General features: G+C 38.4%; 2 protein-coding genes across 2 annotated transcripts in view; one reads left to right on the top strand and one right to left on the bottom strand.

The window, feature by feature from the left end:
* Positions 1-1,775, top strand: part of LOC112145570 (ADP-ribosylation factor-like protein 8B) — an 8,303-nt gene extending 6,528 nt beyond the window's left edge. Inside the window, exon 7 of the mRNA XM_024270885.2 lies at positions 677-1,775. Coding sequence (XP_024126653.1) covers positions 677-726 — 50 coding nt within the window. The 3' untranslated portion in view covers positions 727-1,775. The remainder of the gene's footprint in view (positions 1-676) is intronic.
* Positions 1,776-1,980: 205 nt separating this feature from the next.
* LOC112145229 (RLA class II histocompatibility antigen, DP alpha-1 chain) lies at positions 1,981-6,134 on the bottom strand. The gene is made up of 4 exons (XM_024270357.2): positions 6,019-6,134; positions 4,652-4,909; positions 4,231-4,512; positions 1,981-2,911 (listed from the first exon to the last, which is right to left on the bottom strand). Exons 1-4 carry the CDS (start codon positions 6,071-6,073, stop codon positions 2,784-2,786), a joined length of 723 nt encoding a protein of 240 aa, XP_024126125.1. The 5' UTR covers positions 6,074-6,134; the 3' UTR covers positions 1,981-2,783.
* Positions 6,135-19,274: the final 13,140 nt, after the last annotated feature.

Here is a 19,274-nt window from a genome sequence, read left to right as displayed (position 1 = left end):
GTTTTATTTTGATCTTTTACTCCACCATAATGTCACAAACTTAAATAAAAAACCTCAAAATGAGGCTCTTAACAGCAATCATTGGGTTATAAAAAAGCGATTAAAATCGATTAATCAGATTAATTAATTACATCTCACGATTAATTAATCACAGAGAAATTAGTCACATGACAGCACTAAAAACAATTTAAAAAGAACATAGTTTCTGCAGAATTACAATAGTTTATTAGGAATTCGCCTCTGAGTTGGTCAGGAATTGTTGTCACAGAGCAACCCCGCCCCCTCTTCCCCTTTTCTGTTGCAGGGTGGAGTGGGTTAGCTTTGTCCCGCCTATTCTACATCACAAAAACTCTCTTTTTCAAACTGTTTTTTTATCTGCTCCTGATTCAAAATGATTTGAATAATGAAATTCTCTTTACATATGTCCTCCATCGTCACACATGAACATGTTTAAAACACCGTTTTTATCAGAGCGGGTCTTTTAAGGTTAAAAATGTTAGCTTTATTCCAAAGTGAAGCTCTACCTGTCCTGTATGATTATCAAACACAGCTTAAATGTTTGAGTTGATGTTCCAGTTCAGTGACCTGTACATGTTTCCTTATGCTGAGAGGCAGTTCTTAAAGTTGAGTTGTCCTCCTCTTGAGGTTGTTCATCAGCTTTTCCGGCTCCCTCCAGATATCACGCTGCAGTGGCTCATCCAGCACTCAAAGTCACGGAGAAGCTGAAGGCGAAGGCTTGGTTTGTCCTCCTCTTCCTCTCCTCCAGCTACAGCTCAGACGCCTCCCCTCCCCGGTCCCGGGTCCTCACCGGTCTGCCCCTTCCACTGCCTCTGTGAAATATTCCAGCTCTGTGCTCACCTCCACCTCCCATCGTCCTCTGGAGTCCTGCTTCTTCCCGCCTCATCATTACCAGTCGAAGACGCGCCGCGCGTCTCTTTTCGTTCGTCCCGGCGGGACACATAAACATGTGATTGTACTTTCAAATTGTTCTTTGCCAAACGATGATGGTTGCTTCTGCTGATGCCTTTGATTCCTCTTAGCTTTTGGTTTTGCTGGCAGGCGGAGGCGTCCGCTTTAATCGGGCAAAACTGGCCTCGGTTTACACAAAAAAAGGGTTCACAGGACGGTTGTGTCTAAGGCAAAAACAAAAGAAATCCTGAGCAAAATTTTAAGTGCCTTCGACTATGAGAGCGTCCCAATCGGAGAGCTGTGGCTCCTCCTCCGACCTGCTGTTATCCCTCAGCCCGCGGTTCAGACCACCTCTTGACAATCTCATGTTTTGTAATTAAATGAGCTCACTAGAATGTCTGGGAAGTGGTGCTCCAATTTGAGCTGATGAGAAAAGTTACACTTCTGGGTGAATTGGTGTGCAGTTTGGAGATTTTGGCCACTTTGGGCATGTCGACACAGGCAGCAGAGGTCACCATGTTGATCCGCTTTTGCCTCAACCCTGTCCAGGAGCAGCACGGGTTTTGCTCCGTCAATCAATAATTCAGAGGCCAATGAATGTCCAGATCTGCAGAGTCCAGCCCCTCCCTCTTCCTCTTTGATCATTTTAATCAATCACGTCAATTGCTCGGACCACAGCCGCATTGAGGGCAGCGGGTTGTTCTGCAGAAAGCTGTTTGGTGTCATGATTTGTACGTGCATGTGCTTATCCACGTTCTATTGCAGATTTGTAAATAAAGACGTTAGCCTTTTTATTCAGACATACTGATGTAGATGTCATGCATTCTCTCCCTGTGACTGCTAATAAATGTGTTTTTATTTTTAAGGAATTCATGGCTGCACTTTTGTTTCCCTTTAAAGTAATTTTTATATTCTGCCACTAGATGGTAGCAGAGGACCAAAGAAATGACACATTTTATTATTTGTATATGAAAATATTTAGAAAAAAAATTACTTTAACTTAAAGTAATACACATTTTATTTATGTATTTATATATTTTTCCTCTTTCAACTCACAACTTGAAATCTGTTTTGTTCATTCCACACATTTATAAAAAGAGTAAAATGTAAAAACTTGACAAGATTGGTCTTCAGAGGCCTGCAAACTTTAAAACTAAAAAAGCCAAACAAAAACCCTCCAAAAGCTACAAAGTTCCACCTTACAGTTTAGAAAAATACATCTTATTTATGTTTTTGAGGTCGTTAACTCCTTGATTTATTTATTAAATGTAGCATGTAAAATTTTACACTATAGTTTTAAACTGACATGTTTTTTTTACATTTAATTTATTAAATTGTATTTAAATTAAAAAGGCAGCTTTATATTTAACACTGGTAAGTTTCTTTCAAAATCAAATGCACCAAATGACAAATAAGACTCAGATCTGGTAAAATGTGCAAGAAAACCAAATAAATCATACATTTTCCATCAAAACGACTTTGGTGCACCTTTATCCTTTTTCTCCTTTTATTATCAAATATGAACAGGACAAAATCCAATTATATATAAATGGAAAAAACAGCTTTACGTGTAAATTCAGTTCCATAATTTAGAAACTTTTTTACCATCTTTTTTCTCAGTTATCTGATATATTAAGATCTAAGAATAAATGAAAAAATGTAAATAATTTAAACATTTTGTATAGTTTACATTTTTTTCAAAGTCAAAGAGCCAAAATGGAGAGATAATAGATGCGTCAGGTTCCAGACTCAGATTAGTTTCTATCAATGACATTTGCTGTAGTGAAGTTAGTAAAATATAACAAGATTGCAGGCTTTGCATGCATGGCTGTCAGGCATCCCCACCGAATCCCAACCACAGCAATGAGAACAGTTCACCGACAAACACAGCAAAGCTTTGGTTTCTTGGTGAAAAAGTAGAAGCCGGTCCCGATACCAGCTAAGCACAGAAGCAGACTTGCAAAGAAAAACACACGAGCAGGATTCCTCTGGATTCTGGATTCTGTAAATTAAAGAGAAGAAGAAGAGAAAAACAATATTTTCCTTCACAGGATTTTGAGCAAAGAACTGTGAATTTGCAGAAACAACATTCAACAGATAAGAGACGCTGATCATTTGTTAAATCCATTTTACTTTAAACATAGTTTTAAAACAATGTAAAAAAAAGGTCACTGATGGTATAAATTGTCTATGAACCAGTTTTTTAAATAGTATGAAATTATGAATATTTCTAACCTTAAAGGTTTTGCTGCACTGTGTTGCATAGAGAAAATTTTAAATATTTGGTTGTAGTAATAGAGTTTCAGCAAACATAAATAATTTTTTTTATTTTTAAAACTGTTTTTTACTTTTATGTTAAAGGGTGTAAATACATTCACGCTAAAGAATTTAAGTGATACATCTCTACTTTTATTCTGAAAATTAAATGTAAATATTTGGAGACTTCCAAAAATGAAAATACAATTTCCAGATATGTTTTTAACCAACTGCCTTTAACCTTTATTTCATTTAATTATTTTTACTTTAAAATTGTTTAATGTTTGTAAAAATAGTTGACACTTTTAAAACTTTTTACTGATAGTCACAAATAAGATTTTGTGTAGATTCCCATGACACTCCTCTGTCTTTCCAGCAGGGGGCAGAAGTGAGCCAAGCATCAGCTTTTACAAGTAGTTAAAAAAAAAACAAGTAGATTTGAATCAGGAAATATTAAGACACCAAAATAGATTTCAGCTAAAAGTGTAACACAGTTCATGATGAATTATTTTTTATTTATTCTAACAGAATGCATCTATTTAGACTTGCTTCTTTTTTTTTCAGATTAAGCATCCAAACAGCAAAAGACAAAAATCTACATCTGCTTTAGAAAGAAACCTAAATGTCAGGTTTAATTTTGGTTCAGAAGAGCTTCCTGCTTTTGGTGGCTCATTTATCCTACAACTAAGTAAGCAGTCTTTCCAAAACCGGCTCAAAAACATGAAATGGCTTATTTAAGTCAATACATGTTTGCATACATATACAGGTAAATACACGTATATGCCTATGTATATGTAAGTCTCCATGTGTATATATGCATTACCTGTAAGTCAAATGACAATAAAAACTAAAATTTTTCTTTTTTTTTTAAATTTGTAATACATATTTCCCCTCAATTACTGTACTGTGTGCACGAACCTATATGTTTATGGGTATTTTTAGTTCTTGCACTGATATGGTCACTGTAAAGGCTTTCGGATTCCGTTACCCCAATTTCTAAAGATCAGAGACGCCCTCATGACTGAATATTTTTTTTCCCATTCATTGGGTAAAATGCAGACTCACCCCAGGTCATGACGAGAGGTCTTTCCAAGGCTTCATGGCTCACCCTACAGGAGTAAACGTCCCCCCTTTGAGGGGTGAAGCTCAGGGTTGAAATCCTGCGAAACGTCCCGTCTTTGTTGTGACTGAAACGTAGGTTCAACAACCCCTCCGTGACCTCCACGCCATTCTTGGTCCACGTGAAGTTGATGGTCGGGGGGTAGAAGTGATTGGCAGAGCAGAAGAGAGTGTTGAGCACCCCCTCCTCACTCTTGTAACGGGTATAGATGGAGATGTCAGGAGGTTCTGGTCAGTTAAAGATTGAAAAATCCCATTAATGATTTTTTTAATGACAAAAAAAAAAAATTCAAATTGTTTGGATTTCACAAGAATACAAAACTTTTCTTCGAAAAAGAAAAAAAAAGTGTTACAAGGTGTTTATTACCCTGATGTAAAGGACTTCCATGATCTGCTTTTTTTGCCTTTGCCAAAACAGAATGACAGTGTGCAATGCTGTTTCTGGCAAATTTGAAAGCTTCTTTCTTTAAGTCTTTTCCTCCTGATGGCACATAAGGTAAACGCCACACCATCTCTTGTTTGTTGAAATCAGCATATCCGATCGTGTCTTCATCAACAACCAAGTCCACTCGCACATCGTCGGTTTCGTAGCATCCATAGATGAAGTGGAACACGTGACTTGGTGCTGGAAAAGTAAAAGTCAGACATGACTGAAAGACTGAAGATAGAGTTGAAATAAGAGCCAACATGTAAAATGCTTTTTATTCCTGGGGTGAGCCCACAAAAACAAAAACTGGGAAAGTCTCTGTGCGTCAGGGACATAGATGACAATTTTATTTTGGACGCCCTTCAGGTTCTAAGATGAAACTCCAAATTCCATTTCTGACAATACTGAATGATGCAGGAATGTTTCCAGAAACCCCGGTGTCACCTGTGGATGAATCAGTCACGCAGAGAGGAAGCCATATCTGAACATGATCCAGAAGCTCCATCATATCCTGTGGGTAAAGTCTCAGAAAATGTTCAAAAGCTTCTTCATTTTGAACATTTTTCAAACTTTTCAGTGTTCTGATGCACTGTAAAAAGTAGGAACTCCCTCTACTCAATAAAATTGTGGCAACAAAGTGACAATAATATTAAGTAAATTCAACATGTCCAAAAAATAATTGATTCTTACTGAAATAATTGAAATAATAATCAGAAGTAATATGTACTAAGAAAAAGGAAATGTTTAGTTGGAAGGACCACTAACCAATCAAATTTATCATCAAAAGTGTTTCAACTCTGAGACTAAAGGAATGAAAAATTGCCGAAATTGGTCTGGACTCTCAATAGGAGAGGAATACGAACAGCAGTTTTTTTTTAAAAAAAGCAGTATTATTAACTTACATGTTGCTGTATTTAAGTTAATTTAACTAAACCAGTTTTTTAAAATAATTCTGCAGTAGGCGTTAATTTTGAAACTAGCCAATCTAAACTCTTCTGGAATTACACCAGTTTAACATTGAAAGTTCAGATGTTTGATAGTTTTCAAAAATCAATACATGTTCATGTCTAAAAAAGATAAGCAGCAACCAAAAACTAAGATCGTTTCATTTTCTCTAAAGATCCAAAATTGTCAAAACGGCTTCTCTTTTAGTCTTTAGTGTCACAGACTAGAACACGGACAACTACTTCCTCTTGCTGGACCGGAGGCTCCTCTAATCTTTTTGGTGTTTTCAGCTGAAAGTAGATTCTGACTCTGTTACCAAACCCTGAAGTAAGCTCAAATGAGAGCTGCAGTTGATGTCTTACTTGTTGAAGAAGCACAAACAGCCCCAGTGATCAAAAGCAGAGCAGTGAGGGACATTTCCAAGACCGAACTGACAGGAGGCGAGAAGAGAGTAAAGAGCCAGTCACAGAGGAGGAATCGCCGTAGAGAGACGATCTGCTCAGTTCCTTGTTCAGTCACATGGTTAAAAGGCAAATGAAGAAGTGAAACTGTTTTTGAATGCTGAAATGTTAATGTATGATGATAGACTATTGTGTTACTGTTTCGCTTTAGACTGTTTTTGATGCAGGAGTTCTGTGTAAAGATTCAAACACATTTAATGACTAGAAGTAAAAAAATACTGAACTCCTATTTAATGTTATTTAGGGAGTAAATGTTAGTCATTTTTAAGAAATTATGAACAGAAATGATGAACACATTTATCAAATATTGCAAACTGGGGAAAGTTAGGATTTTGCAGCTTGTAGTGGCAAGGTGAACACAATAAACAACTCCATTATGTACAAACAAATAAACAAATGTTAACTGTAACTTTAATTTTTTGTTAGTTTCTATCCATCCATCTATCTCCTTCCATTCATCGGGTCGCGGGGCAGCAGTCTAAGCAAATATGCCCAGATTTCCCTCTCCCCAGACACTAACTTTCAGCTCCTCTGGGGGGATCGTCTGTACTCCTGTTCTTGTCAGTGGACCTCGCCTCTGGCTCGTCTTGCGTCCCAGCTGTCCCTGAGTTCCATCTGGTAGAAGGATTGTCTGTACTCCTGTTCTTGACAGTGGACCTCGCCTCTGGCTCATCCCAGCTGTCCCTTAGTTCCATCTGGTAAAAAGATCGTCTGTACTCCTGTTCTTGTCCATTGTTCTTGTCAGTGGACCTCGACTCTGGCTCGTCTCGCGTCTCAGATGTCTCCAGTTCCATCTGGATGAAGCCCATCTGCTACACTATTCGAACATGTAGTTGTGGGGTTAGATAAGCTAATTCTTCTTTAACAGCTCTGGTACGTCACCTGTTGATCCTGTCCGTCCCTCCTTCGTGTGGACTTCCCTAAAGGTTCTTCTTTTTTGTCCAAGAATCTGTTTTGTTTTTTTTTTGTTTTTTTTTTTAAACTTGCCTCTTTCTAGAAAGAAGAAGGGATCAAGGGCAGGGATGCCCAGTCTAGTCTAGTCTAGTCTAGCAATCAGCTAATGTTTATATTTTATGACTGACTTTATGTTTTTGGTGTGAAGCCCTTTGAGACCAACCGTGTTATAAAATTGGACAATAGAAATAAAACTGAATTAAATTGCTCTTAATGAACGGCTCTACTCCGAGCTCTCTCCGGGTGACCGAGCTTCTCACCGTATCTCTAAGGGAGCGCCCAGTCACCCTATGGAGAATACTCATTTCAGCCGCTTGTTTTGGGACCCCGATCTTTCGGTAATGACCCAGAGCTCGACCATAGAGGAGTATCGTTACAAAGATTAACAGGTAAATTGAGAGCTTTTTGCAGCTCTCTTTTCACCATAACAGACCGGTACAGTGAATACGGTAGACCCCGCTCCAATCCCCCTGTCGATATCATGCTCCAATCTTCCATCACTCGTGAACAAGACCCCAAGATACTTAAACTCCTGCACCTTTCTATTATAACTATAGTACATTGCTTTCATTTGTGTTGCTCAAGGACTTTGTATTGATTTTAAAAAAGGCCAAACAATAAAAGTCAGTGTACACAAAGCATCACAGGCATCAAAATCAATGTGAAAACAATAAAGGTCAATGAAAAATGGCTAAAGTAAAGCTGGTGCAAACTCTCCTTCCAAGCTGTCGCTCCTCACCTTTGGAACTCCCTTTCATTGTCTCCCAGTATTTCAAAGACGAATTGCAGTTTGTGTCAAAAAGTAGAAAAAGGATTTATTTTTATGGGATCCTTGATTTTAAAGACTGAAACCAGCAGGTGTAGCCAAAAGTGAATTTTATATTTCACACAAAGGAATGAAGTCAGGCCAAACCAGAAGTCCACACAGCCCACCTCAGCTGTGTTTTTTCAAGTTCTTGCTCTACAAACTTTAGATTGACATTATGTACGTCCAGCCAATAGCAGTGTGGGGGTACAAGGACATTAGCAACTTGGGTAGCACATCAAAACTTCTTTCTGCTCTGGGATAAGCCTTTCATAAATATTAAAACATCATCAGCAGACCAAGAAGTCTCTCATGACATTCAGGGATTCAGCCATGCCTAAGGCTGTTTGTGAGGTATGTTTGTTGGTTTCAGAAACAAGTATTGAAAGCTTCTTTTTTTTCTCATCCTGAGATGGACTAACAAACTTATCCAGAGTGAACTCATCTCTTCTGACTGAGTGAAGTCCAGCCCCTTAACAGCTCTGAACACAAAGCATGCTGAGGCCCTGGAGAGGACTGGAACATGATTTAACACTCCAGTCTCTGACCCAGACCACATACATTCACACGCCGGATGCACCTTTTATAAAAAACAAACCTAACAGTATCTGTTTTAGCAAAGCCATCCTCACTAGATGCAACGATTATTTTGCATTCTTACAATTCTATAGTTGCAAAAATTTGATTTCAGTTAGAAGAAAATCATAAACTATTAGAAAAAACCTTGGAATTTTATATCTGTCACTCAATATTGCTAATTTTGAAAGTGCCAATTCATATTCCAATGGTCAACTCAGTGCATCCTCCTTTATTTCCACAGCAGAAATGTTTGTTGACAACTGCTGTATAGCCCCAGGAAAAGTGTTGACTCAGTCCTGCCACATTTGACAGCTGATGAAGTGCATCTCCTTGGGTAGCTGTCTTTTATTTTCTACTCACTGTCTTCTATCTCACTCACTACTCTTTCCCATTCTTCATGAGTAGACGACATGAAACTTTACCCACACACACCAAGAGTTTTCTAGAGTTCAGGTTTCTTGGAAAAGTTGTGACACTTTTAAATATATATTTTTCCCAACAACAGATGGTTGATAACATAGCTACAGTCACTGGCTACTTTATTATGCACACCTGTCCAGCTGATCGTTAACACACATTTCTAATCAGCCAATCACAAGGCAGCAACATGCCGCAGTTCAAACTGAATGTCAACACGAGGAAGAAAGGGGATTTAAGGGACTTTGAACGCTGCATGGGTGTTGGTGCCAGACGAGCTGGTCTGAGTATGTCAGAAACTGCTGATCTACTGAGATTTCACCCATAACCATCTCTAGGGTTTACAGAGAATGGTCCAAAAAAGAGAAATATTCAGTGAGCAGTAGTTCTGTTGGCAGAAATGCTTAAGGGTGTGGGGTAAAATCAATTTGGTGATGTATCGCAATATTTCACTTGGCAATACTTGTATCGGTTTAAAATGCTGACAGGACGATATTTCATTAATTATTTAAGAGCATCTTACATAGAATAGAATCTTTTTTTTATCCCTCAAGTAATTTAAAAGCGGTCCGCTGCAATCACCACACAAACAAAAAACAAATAAAATACAAACCTACAAACAATTCAAAGATAATAGTTAAAAAAAAGTAAAAATATGAATTCAAAATATAATAAATACATAAAATATTCAGAAATCAAAACCTAACGCAGTAAAAACTATAAAACATAAAAATTACAAGTCAAAGACTTTTGCTTTCCACCCAAACCCTGGACAGCTGTCTGGCAGCACAGCACACTGAGCCTCTTTGAGCAGCTCCACACCACGACCAAAACAACAACAAGATCATGCAAAAAAAAAAACAGACTGTGTTAAAAGTTCAGTCAGCCTTGTGGGTTTTGTTGCTAAAAGATATGCACTACTTAGTTTTTTTCTTGGGATGGGTACTGAACCAAAATTCCTGTACTATGTTGCTGCCAGTATCAGTATACAGTTGCAGGGCTTAAAACGTTGTGATTTAATAGAATGAATTTCACCATTTTAATAAAATGCAAGACATATTATTATTTAGGTAGAGTTTTTTTCTAAGTCTTATTCTTAAAAAAATAAAAAAATATAAGAATTTTGTTCTGGTACAATCTCTGGATATATCGTGATATCTATCTATCTATCTATCTATCTATCTATCTATCTATCTATCTATCTATCTATCTATCTATCTATCTATCTATCTATCTACAGTTCACACAAACTCACTAAATTGACTATAGGAGAATGGAAAAACGTCTGGTCTGACGAATCTCCATTTCTGTTTCGACATTTGGATGGTCAGAGAAAGTGAAAACATATATCCATCCTGCTTTACTTCTGGTGGTGGTGTGATGTGTGGGAGGTATTTTTTGGCACACTTTGAGCCCCTTAGTACCAATTGAGCATGGGTTCAACACTACAGCCTACCTGAGTACTGTTGATAATAATGTCCATCCCTCTATGACTAAATTGTACCCATTTTCTGATGCTACTTCCAGCAAGAAAAAGCAACATTTCATAAAGCTGGAATTATCTCAGACTTCATTCTTGACCATGACGATGGACTTAAATGGCTCCACAGTCACCATTTCTCAACCCAGTGGATCACCTTTGGGATGCGATGGAACGGAAGATTGGCATATGACAAATATGCAGCAACTGCATGATACCACACAAATATGGGGCAAGATCTTTGCAGTCGCTTGTTAAATCTGTGCCACAAAGGATTAAGGCGTTCTGAAGGCAAAAAGGGGTCCAACCCTAAAGTGGGCAGTGAGTGTATATCTAAACAGGAATTTCACACTTTCATGCACAAAATTTCCTAAATGCCACCCAAGAGTTGGGTCAGAACAGTTTGAAGATGTCTGCCCATTGAGGTTGAGCTCAGGGGTTGGCATTTGGTCCCATTCTCTCCTGATATTAGTTTTTCGTGCCATTTTAGCAGAAAAGGCTTCTATCACCCAAAACAGCAACAATGAACCAGTTTGAAGGATGAAACAGCAGCTCTGGATAAGCCTATTAAGGTGTGTGTGTTGGATTTTGTGTATTTCTGGGTTTGTGTGGGAGATTTTTGGACTCACTGATTGCTCATGAGCTAGGACAGACAGACAGTAAAGCTTGTGACTGACTTTCCTCCAACAAGACACCAATTTATATTTTTCAGGGACCAAATTCATTTTAATGATGTCAGTGCCTATAGGACTGGTAGGGTCAGAGCCGACTGGTGTTTAAATAATGTCCTGTTTGTTCTCTTGTCTCTTTCTGAATTTACTTTCTCGTCCTTTCTCCAATCTGTCTTTATTCTTTTTGATCCAGTTCAGATAGTTTTTCTTCCTTTGCTTTCTTCCCCTTTACACATCTCTTTCACTGTCTGGCACCATCTCCTTCACCTCCTCCTCCCTCCTCTTTTTTAAGCTCTGTCTGTGCTCGCCTCCCTCTCTCCCTCATTATTCGGTATAATCAGTTGTCTAGACAGTGACTCCCCACACAGATCACACTTGAGAGAGAAAATGGACAAAGGAAGCGATGGAGGGAGAAAGAAAAAAAAGTGACAAAAGAGGAAATGAGACGACGGAGAGGAAAAGGGACGTGATAAATTGATTTGTCTTTTTCGCCTCCTGTGATACTCCCAGTGAACACGAAACAAGAAATTAAAGAAAATGGGCAAAGGATGAGTGGGAAAAGAAGAGAAAGGTGTCTGAACACACAGCTAAAAATACAAAACTCAAGGCTGATAAATTGACTGTGACATATTTCCTACGTTCTAATAATAACCAGTAATTAGTAACTAGATAAGTTACAAGATCTCCTGTTCCGCACAAACCAAAGTTTGTTTCTGTGGATCATTTGCTTATTTTGGATTGACTTAAAAGCTCATCTGAATGTGTTAGAGCAATCATCTTTGTCAACCTGAAAATGAAAGCTTTAGTTCACTTGCAAGTGAACCCTGGTGTGAATAAGAACAGTGTGAATGTACAGAAACCAGCAAGATAGTAAATTACAAACGAGGCATTCATTTCTAACAAAATAAATACCTAGGACTTTAAAGAAGAAAAACTAAGAAAAATTTAGAAAAATATGTTCTTGACAAATCTGGCAGAGACAGACATGCTCGAAACAGCAAAACACACCTGTTTCCTAGCGTGTTTTGGGCAATACCGGCCTCAAGTGAGGTATTTTTGTAATCGGATGGTGCTACCAGTTGGTTGGTTCCACTTCATTTTCAAAGCAAGAAGAGGTTTTTTTTTTTAATTCTTTGGAATTCCAGTCCTTGAATCTATGGATGTCTCAAGAATTTTAAGGATAAGTCCCTCAGACCTATGATGACAAGCCTGAACTCTGTAACGTAGCACATTTCCATACAGGAAATATGGCACTTTTACATGACTTTATCAAACAAAATATTGTACATTAAAACATCGATTAAAAAAGATACACAAATTAAAAAGAAAATTACCATAGCTCAAGTCTTTGCCAGAGTCCGCTTGGGGGTCGTGCACAGTATCCTTGCTGTTCCTCGAACTGTACTTTCTGGATTGAGATGTCTGAAGTTTTTCCAGAGATCTACTATGGCCACTCCTCCAGTTTGGGGGTTACACCTTGCAGTGTTAACACCACAGGCACCACTGTCACCTTCACCTTTCAAACTTTCTCCAGTTCTTCCGAGTCCCTGGTATTTCCCCAGTTTTTCATGTTCCTTCATCCTGATGTTGCCATCATTTAATACACACCACAACAGTGCTCCTCTGTTCTTTGTCCACCACAATAATGTCTGGTTTGTTCGCCATTACCAACCTTTCCATCTGTCCCTAGAAGTCCCACAGGATCTTTGAGGGGTGTTTCCCACTTTGACTTTGGAGTTTCCAGAAATACAGATTCTTTTTTTATGTGTGGAGCCATGGGGTCCAGATACTGCAGAGGCATCACGGGAGCTGCTTGGACCAAACACCATCACTAGTTTTATAGTGAATAAAACATGAAAAGCTAAGCTCCATCTAGACTTTGTTATCTTGCAAAAAGGACATACGTGTTGTGACAGAGAGTACATCTGACTATAGTCAGCAGTAAAAGTAAACTGTGTTTACTGAGGATGAAGTCCAAGGGAGGAGGTACAGAAAAAACGTAAGAGGTCCCAAGATGGAGCCCTGCGGAACCCCATACAAGAGTGGAGTAGTTTAATACTGCATTCACACCGAATACGATTTGCCTCTCTTTTGACACGCATTAAATGTACTGCTTGGCGCCCCAAAGAAACCGCCCAAGTTTTTCTGGACTTCATTCATTGCTCCGTCATGGAAAACATGGATGATGTTGAGTGAGTAGCTTGGGTTCGAATGTCTTGGAGAACTCTATAGAGGCGCTGGCAAGCACGTCGCCATGTCTGAGTTCGCCAGATCTTCTGGTCTTTCCTGGTGTGGTATACTTCACTCTGGGTTTGCCTGGGTTAGAGCCGTTTTAAATGTTACTTCCTTTTGTCTGTGGCCAAGTTTGAACATTAACCTAAGAGGGGAAAATTAAAAGTAAAACTGGAGGATCTTTTAATTATTGTCTCGATGAAAGTAAGAAAATCAACATAAGCCCATGGAGCTACAGTGATCAACGACAGCATCCGCGGCAGCTCTCTGTCTGCCGGGTAGCTAACCACCTGTGGGCCAGAGAAGTGAGCTCCACTGCCCACGGACCGGCAGCCTCGCTAGCTCTGCCAGAACCTGGGTGGCGGCACTTGGTTGCTCCGCCGGATCCTAGTGGAAGCGCTTGGATGCTATGCTGGATCCTTGTTATACTTTCACCCAAGCAGATGGCTAACGTAGCGGGCGTTATCGCTCCAGCTCCATGACACGCTGGCAACCTGTCTGGAAGGTATCCCGCCTTTACCGAACAATAACCGGGACAGTCTCCAGTGACCCTGGGGTCCAGCAGGTTAAGAAAATGGATGGAAGTTCAGAACAAAAATCACCACATTGAGCGGCCATATTGGATTTTTTTTCTACCCTTTGATCGAGTCATTGAAAACGTCACATGCCCAAAGTTGAGTTCCTGATAGGTTGACGCTGTCACACCACGCCCAACGCCAAAATCGCACTGCAAGACATCGGATCACGTCTGTACATTGACTTAACATTGAGGCTAAACGTCCTTGTTGTGATAATCGCGTCTGGTGTGAATGCACCATTAGAATAAGATCCATAAGTGCTGAGAGGCATAGTTTGGTCAACCAGATATGAGCCAGTCAGGTGAAGTACTGCAAACCCAAACCTTTTAGATTGGACAGTAAAATTTTGGGGATTTGCAGCATTCTAAAGTTGGACAGAAACATTTCCAAGACCTTGTTCATTAGCAGGAAGAATTTTAATTTTTAGCTGTAGGTAGACCACTTTGTCAAATATTTGAGAGAAATAGCATGAGATGGTCATGAAATTATCAAATCAGATTCATCAAGGTTTGGTCTCTAAATCAAGGTTTTAACAACAGCATGATTAAAACTTCCATCTACCGTACCAGAAGACAGACTTGTGTCTGACTGGATCTAATGGTCGTAACAAAGTTTTAGTGCTACTTTTATTCTCAGAAATATATTAAAACTAGCAGTAAACCTTTTTAAAAATATGCAAAACAATGTCTGCAATGATGATGAATTTAAGCCACAAGTTAAATATGAATTGGAATAGCAAGGGAGTCAGTAAGACAGTCTCTGTTTTTTTCAAATTCTTTGATGGGATAAAGCAGAAACACAGACAGGAAACTAAGAAGCATCAAATCTGTCACACAGTAATCAGATTAGTCTGATTATACAATGACATCACAGCAAACATGCAACACCCACACTCACACAGACTTTAAAATAACTCTGCCAGACCGTGTGTTGAATAGATGCGGTTCACTGTGTGCGTAACATTTCTAACAAACAAAATGTGTTTACGTGACATTATGACAAATGCAAACAAGAATTTAACAAGTTGCCTGCTGGTTGTAATTCTCAGGAGTTAAATAAAACACATTGTGTGGGTGGGTTGTAGGGGACAGCCACAATACTTAAAAAAAATAATAAAATCTTTTAATGCATCGTGTTGCCGGCTTCCCATCTGCTCACTTTGATTTACTGCCGTTGGAGGGAGATTCCACCACATAATGGATAGCTTTAAAAGATTAAAAGTTTTACATTTAAAATCCCAGCACAGACACATAAACAGCTTTTGCTTTGACCTCCTACATAGAATAAAAGTGCAGTGTTTCAAATTAACGTTTTTGGCTTCTATGGCAAACAAAAGAACAACAGGTGGATCTTTTGTTTTTTTACTGGCAATAAATTCTGTAAACTAAGAGGTCTTAACATTTAAGATGGTTTTTAGATCAGTGTTTTCTTACTAGATCGCAAAATAATCAGGTCAATACAAGTATGAAGTTTTATTTCACGTAAAAAACAAGGATTTTCTTATCCGTAAAAAAATCCCAAACACTTATCAGTTTGGGAATACTGTAATTAGTGAAAGTTTCATCTCTCAATGGACACTCCGTACTTGGAGATTGGCTTTTTAAAAATATATTTTGATTGTCCTGTCAAGTTAATTTGATTTCGTTCACAAGCCTGAAAACAGAACATCACAAGAGCCAAGAAACGTTAAAACAAACCACAAAGGGAATATGATTTCCCATGTATTTGATTGGTCTGATTGGTCCATTTTAAGATAATACTACATATAAGAATCAAATAACACCATATTATTTAGGATAGCTAAACAGATTTAAAAAAACACACAGAAGTAGCAAGACTTAAGCCTAGATATGAATGTAATACCCAAACATCTTTCTTTTTAAACGTATTTGCAGCTGGTAAAACAGCCAAAATATAGAATAATTTCCCATTCTGCTGTTAAAATTTTGCAAACAAATAGAAAATAGAAGGTGCTTGTGCCTTTTCCTAAGTCAAAGAAAAGAACGGGGGCATCACACAGGAAAGAAAGTGAAAGAAGAAAGATGAGCAGAACATTTGAGCTATTTCACCATGGAAATAAAATAGACTGTGGGACAGCATGGAAAACAGCGTGATAAGTTTTACTGCAACTTCACCCTAACTCCAAAGTTTTCTAATCAGAAAACTAAGATACAGAGCAAAAAGAAAAGAGGGGATTGCTGTGCTTTAAAACAAAACTTTAAAGACATCTGAGAAATGTTATTTTGGAAAAAGCAGATCTGAAGCTGAAATCAGCAGTTGGAGCAGCATGAGCACCAAAAACACAGAAAAAACTTGAACAAACTGATGAAAAAAATGGCTGTTCTGAATTAGTGTAACATCCATAGAGAAAAACACAGAGCAAACAGATTACAGAGTTTATTCCTAACATTTTTTTTACATTTATGTTGTACCCAGAGTTCAAAACTGGTTCCTAAGTAATACCTTTTTCAATACTGGTTGATTTACATATTATTTCAGAATATTTTTAATTTTTTTTGCCCTTTTCTTTTTTTTGAAAAAACATAATGAATAAAACCCAAATTCTAAATAAAAAGCTCCAAAGAAGCGACACAACATATCAGCAAACATAAGAGTGGAGCTTTAATCGTAAACAGCACCTATACATACAGTACATGACACATTTAAACGGATAAATGTTAACTTTCATGTCTAAATATATCTAAATATAAAATATAAATATCCAGATTATCTCTAAACAATTGGACTACATCATTTCACCACAAAGTTAATTACATTTTTCATGTATTGATTTGTAGCATCCGGATGGCTCAGTTGGTTGGGTGTAGGGCTGGCGAGCGAGAAACCTGGGTTCCTGGAGAGCCCTTTGAGTTGTATCCAGTGTGGGTCTTTAGGAAGGACCCTTCACCCTACTGCGCACTATGTAGTCTCCCTGTGCCTGTCCCCAGCCTGGATAAAATACAGGGTTGTGTCAGGTGGGAGCAGCGTAAACAGCATTAGGGCTGGATTGATAAAATCGATTTGAATTAGTCTAACCTTAGATCAATAATCGATCCACAAAAATAAAGATGGATCTAGCACAATAAGGTAAAGTCCGCTAGCTTGATGCTAACGTATGATGGGATTTCCCATAGGACAGCTAATGCTAACGCCTGGCTGACCAAAACATACATTGCTGAATAGATAAACAGCTTTATATACTCAAAGGCAGGAATTTTTCAAACTCTTTTCAGGAACCATTTTTAAAGTAACCATTTGTGGTCTAAAACATCATTTTTTGCTCATTCTTTGCTTATTCTTCTTGAAAAAAGTGTACTGCTATAGCGCGATCACCACCTAGTGGCCAAACTGAAACACTCCAGGAGAAGCAGAACAAAGTTTACAATGTTAATAACCTGAACATTTTTGTTATAAACGTCTTTCAAAATAAGAGATTGTTGAGACACAAAATAAAAAATCGTGTATACTGTAATTAATTATTTCCTACGACCTGCTGGTTGGGGACCACTGATGAAGGGAATTCGGCATAAAACTTTCTGCCAAACCACCTGTGCGAATCAGTGAAACCTGATTTGGTGTGGAAACTTGATGTACAGAGACGTGAGAGGGAAATATACACACCCCTTTTCTGTATTTGCTCAGTCATGGCTTGTGGTGGGGGCTGTGTAGGATGGAGTTGGGAATAAGTGGTCGTAGCGTTTTGCTCCCTTTTATTTAGGCCAGCCAAACCAACGTAATTAGAATTTCTGGGATTATCGTTCTCTTTCGGATCACTGAATCTTAAAAAACAAGAAATATAAAGCTATAAAGGGTGTTTTGTTTATGAATTCACTTGCATAGCATCTCAATTTAGTATTTGCCACACAAACAACAACAGAAGCTTAAAACGCCCACTATTAACACATATCCAAGCAGATACATATTCACACATCCAACTTTACACACAACACTTGGCAGTAGTTGTTATCCTGCTGCACAGAAAAGCCAGTTTGAGCCTCCAAGTACCAAGACTGTAAACATGGTAACAAATTTAAAAAAGGTAACTTTCTGTTTGATTTCTGCAGCCTTCGTCTCCTTTGCTTTGCTTTCTATCATTTCCCCCCCAGTTTTTACGTGTGATTCCTCCACCTCCCTGCAGCTCCACTAATCCTCTCTACCCCCCTTTGTTTACAACACAATCTCTGCTCAACAGAGGACATTTTTAATAGTCTGCTGCCTCAAACGCAAGTGGGGGCGTACAGGATGGATGAGGGCTTGAACAGAAATTTGTGTTAGACAGTAAAGAGAAGGAGAGAAGCAGAGGGGGGCAGAGAGACAGACAGAAGGGAAGATAATGAGACAGAAAAAGGTTGAGAGAAAGAGGCGGATGTGTTATTCTTGCGGGTGTTGCACAGACGGAGAGAGACAGACATTACCTCACACAGCTGCTGCAGTGAGGGTGACGGAGTGTGTTTGTGTGCAGCCAGGCGCAAACCTGCGCATAATATCCCAAAGCATAGATTTTAGTCAAATGTCACGGAATGTATCTTAGCAGTTTTCAGCACAGTTATTATTTTTACAGCTTTGCTCTTTCATGTTCAATTTTCATTTCATTTAGGATTTAAACAAAAAATGGAAAAATGTCAGAGCTGATGTTTTTGTGTCAATCCCACCTGTTTGTGCACATGTGATGATGCTGAGACAAGCACAGAACAACATGGACAAGTCACTGGGGTTTATTAATGTAGGTTTGTTCATCTTGGCAAAAAAACTAAAGCATACCTTCAAGCTACAGTTATACCGGCCTCTGAAGCACATGTTCTACAGAGCTAGGATTGGGACTTTAGTCTTGTACATGTGACTTACATTTTGTACCTCTAGCTTACAACTTGAAATGTTTCTTTTGTACATGTAGCTTACAGTTTGTACTTTTATCTTTGGTTTTGTACCTGTGGCTTATGACTTGAAACTTTTGTTTCTACCTCTAGCTTTCATTTTGTACCACTAGCTTACCTTTTGTGCTTGTAGCTTTCATTTTGTACCACTAGCTTACGTTTTGTACCACTAGCTTACATTTTGTGCTTGTAGCTTTCATTTTGTATCACTAGCTTACGTTTTGTACCACAAGCTTACATTTTGTGCTTGTAGCTTTCATTTTGTACCTCTAGCTTACATTTTGTGCTTGTAGCTTTGATTTTGTACCACTAGCTTCTGTTTTGTACCACTAGCTTACATTTTGTGCTTGTAGCTTTCATTTTGTACCTCTAGCTTACGTTTTGTACTTCTAGCTTACGACTTAAAACGTTTGTTTTGTACCTCTAGCTTACATTTTGTTCTTGTAACTTTCGTTTTCTACCTGTAGCTCACCCCTTGAAACGTTCTTATGTTTTGTACTTGTAACTTATTTTTGTTCCTGTAGCTCATGACTTCAAAAATTCGTTTTGTACCTCTTGCTTACAACT

This window comes from Oryzias melastigma, linkage group LG5, assembly GCF_002922805.2.
Source record: "Oryzias melastigma strain HK-1 linkage group LG5, ASM292280v2, whole genome shotgun sequence".
NCBI lineage: Eukaryota > Metazoa > Chordata > Actinopteri > Beloniformes > Adrianichthyidae > Oryzias > Oryzias melastigma.
The sequence above is the reverse complement of the archived record's forward strand: the minus strand, read 5'-3'. Positions and strand labels throughout refer to the sequence as shown.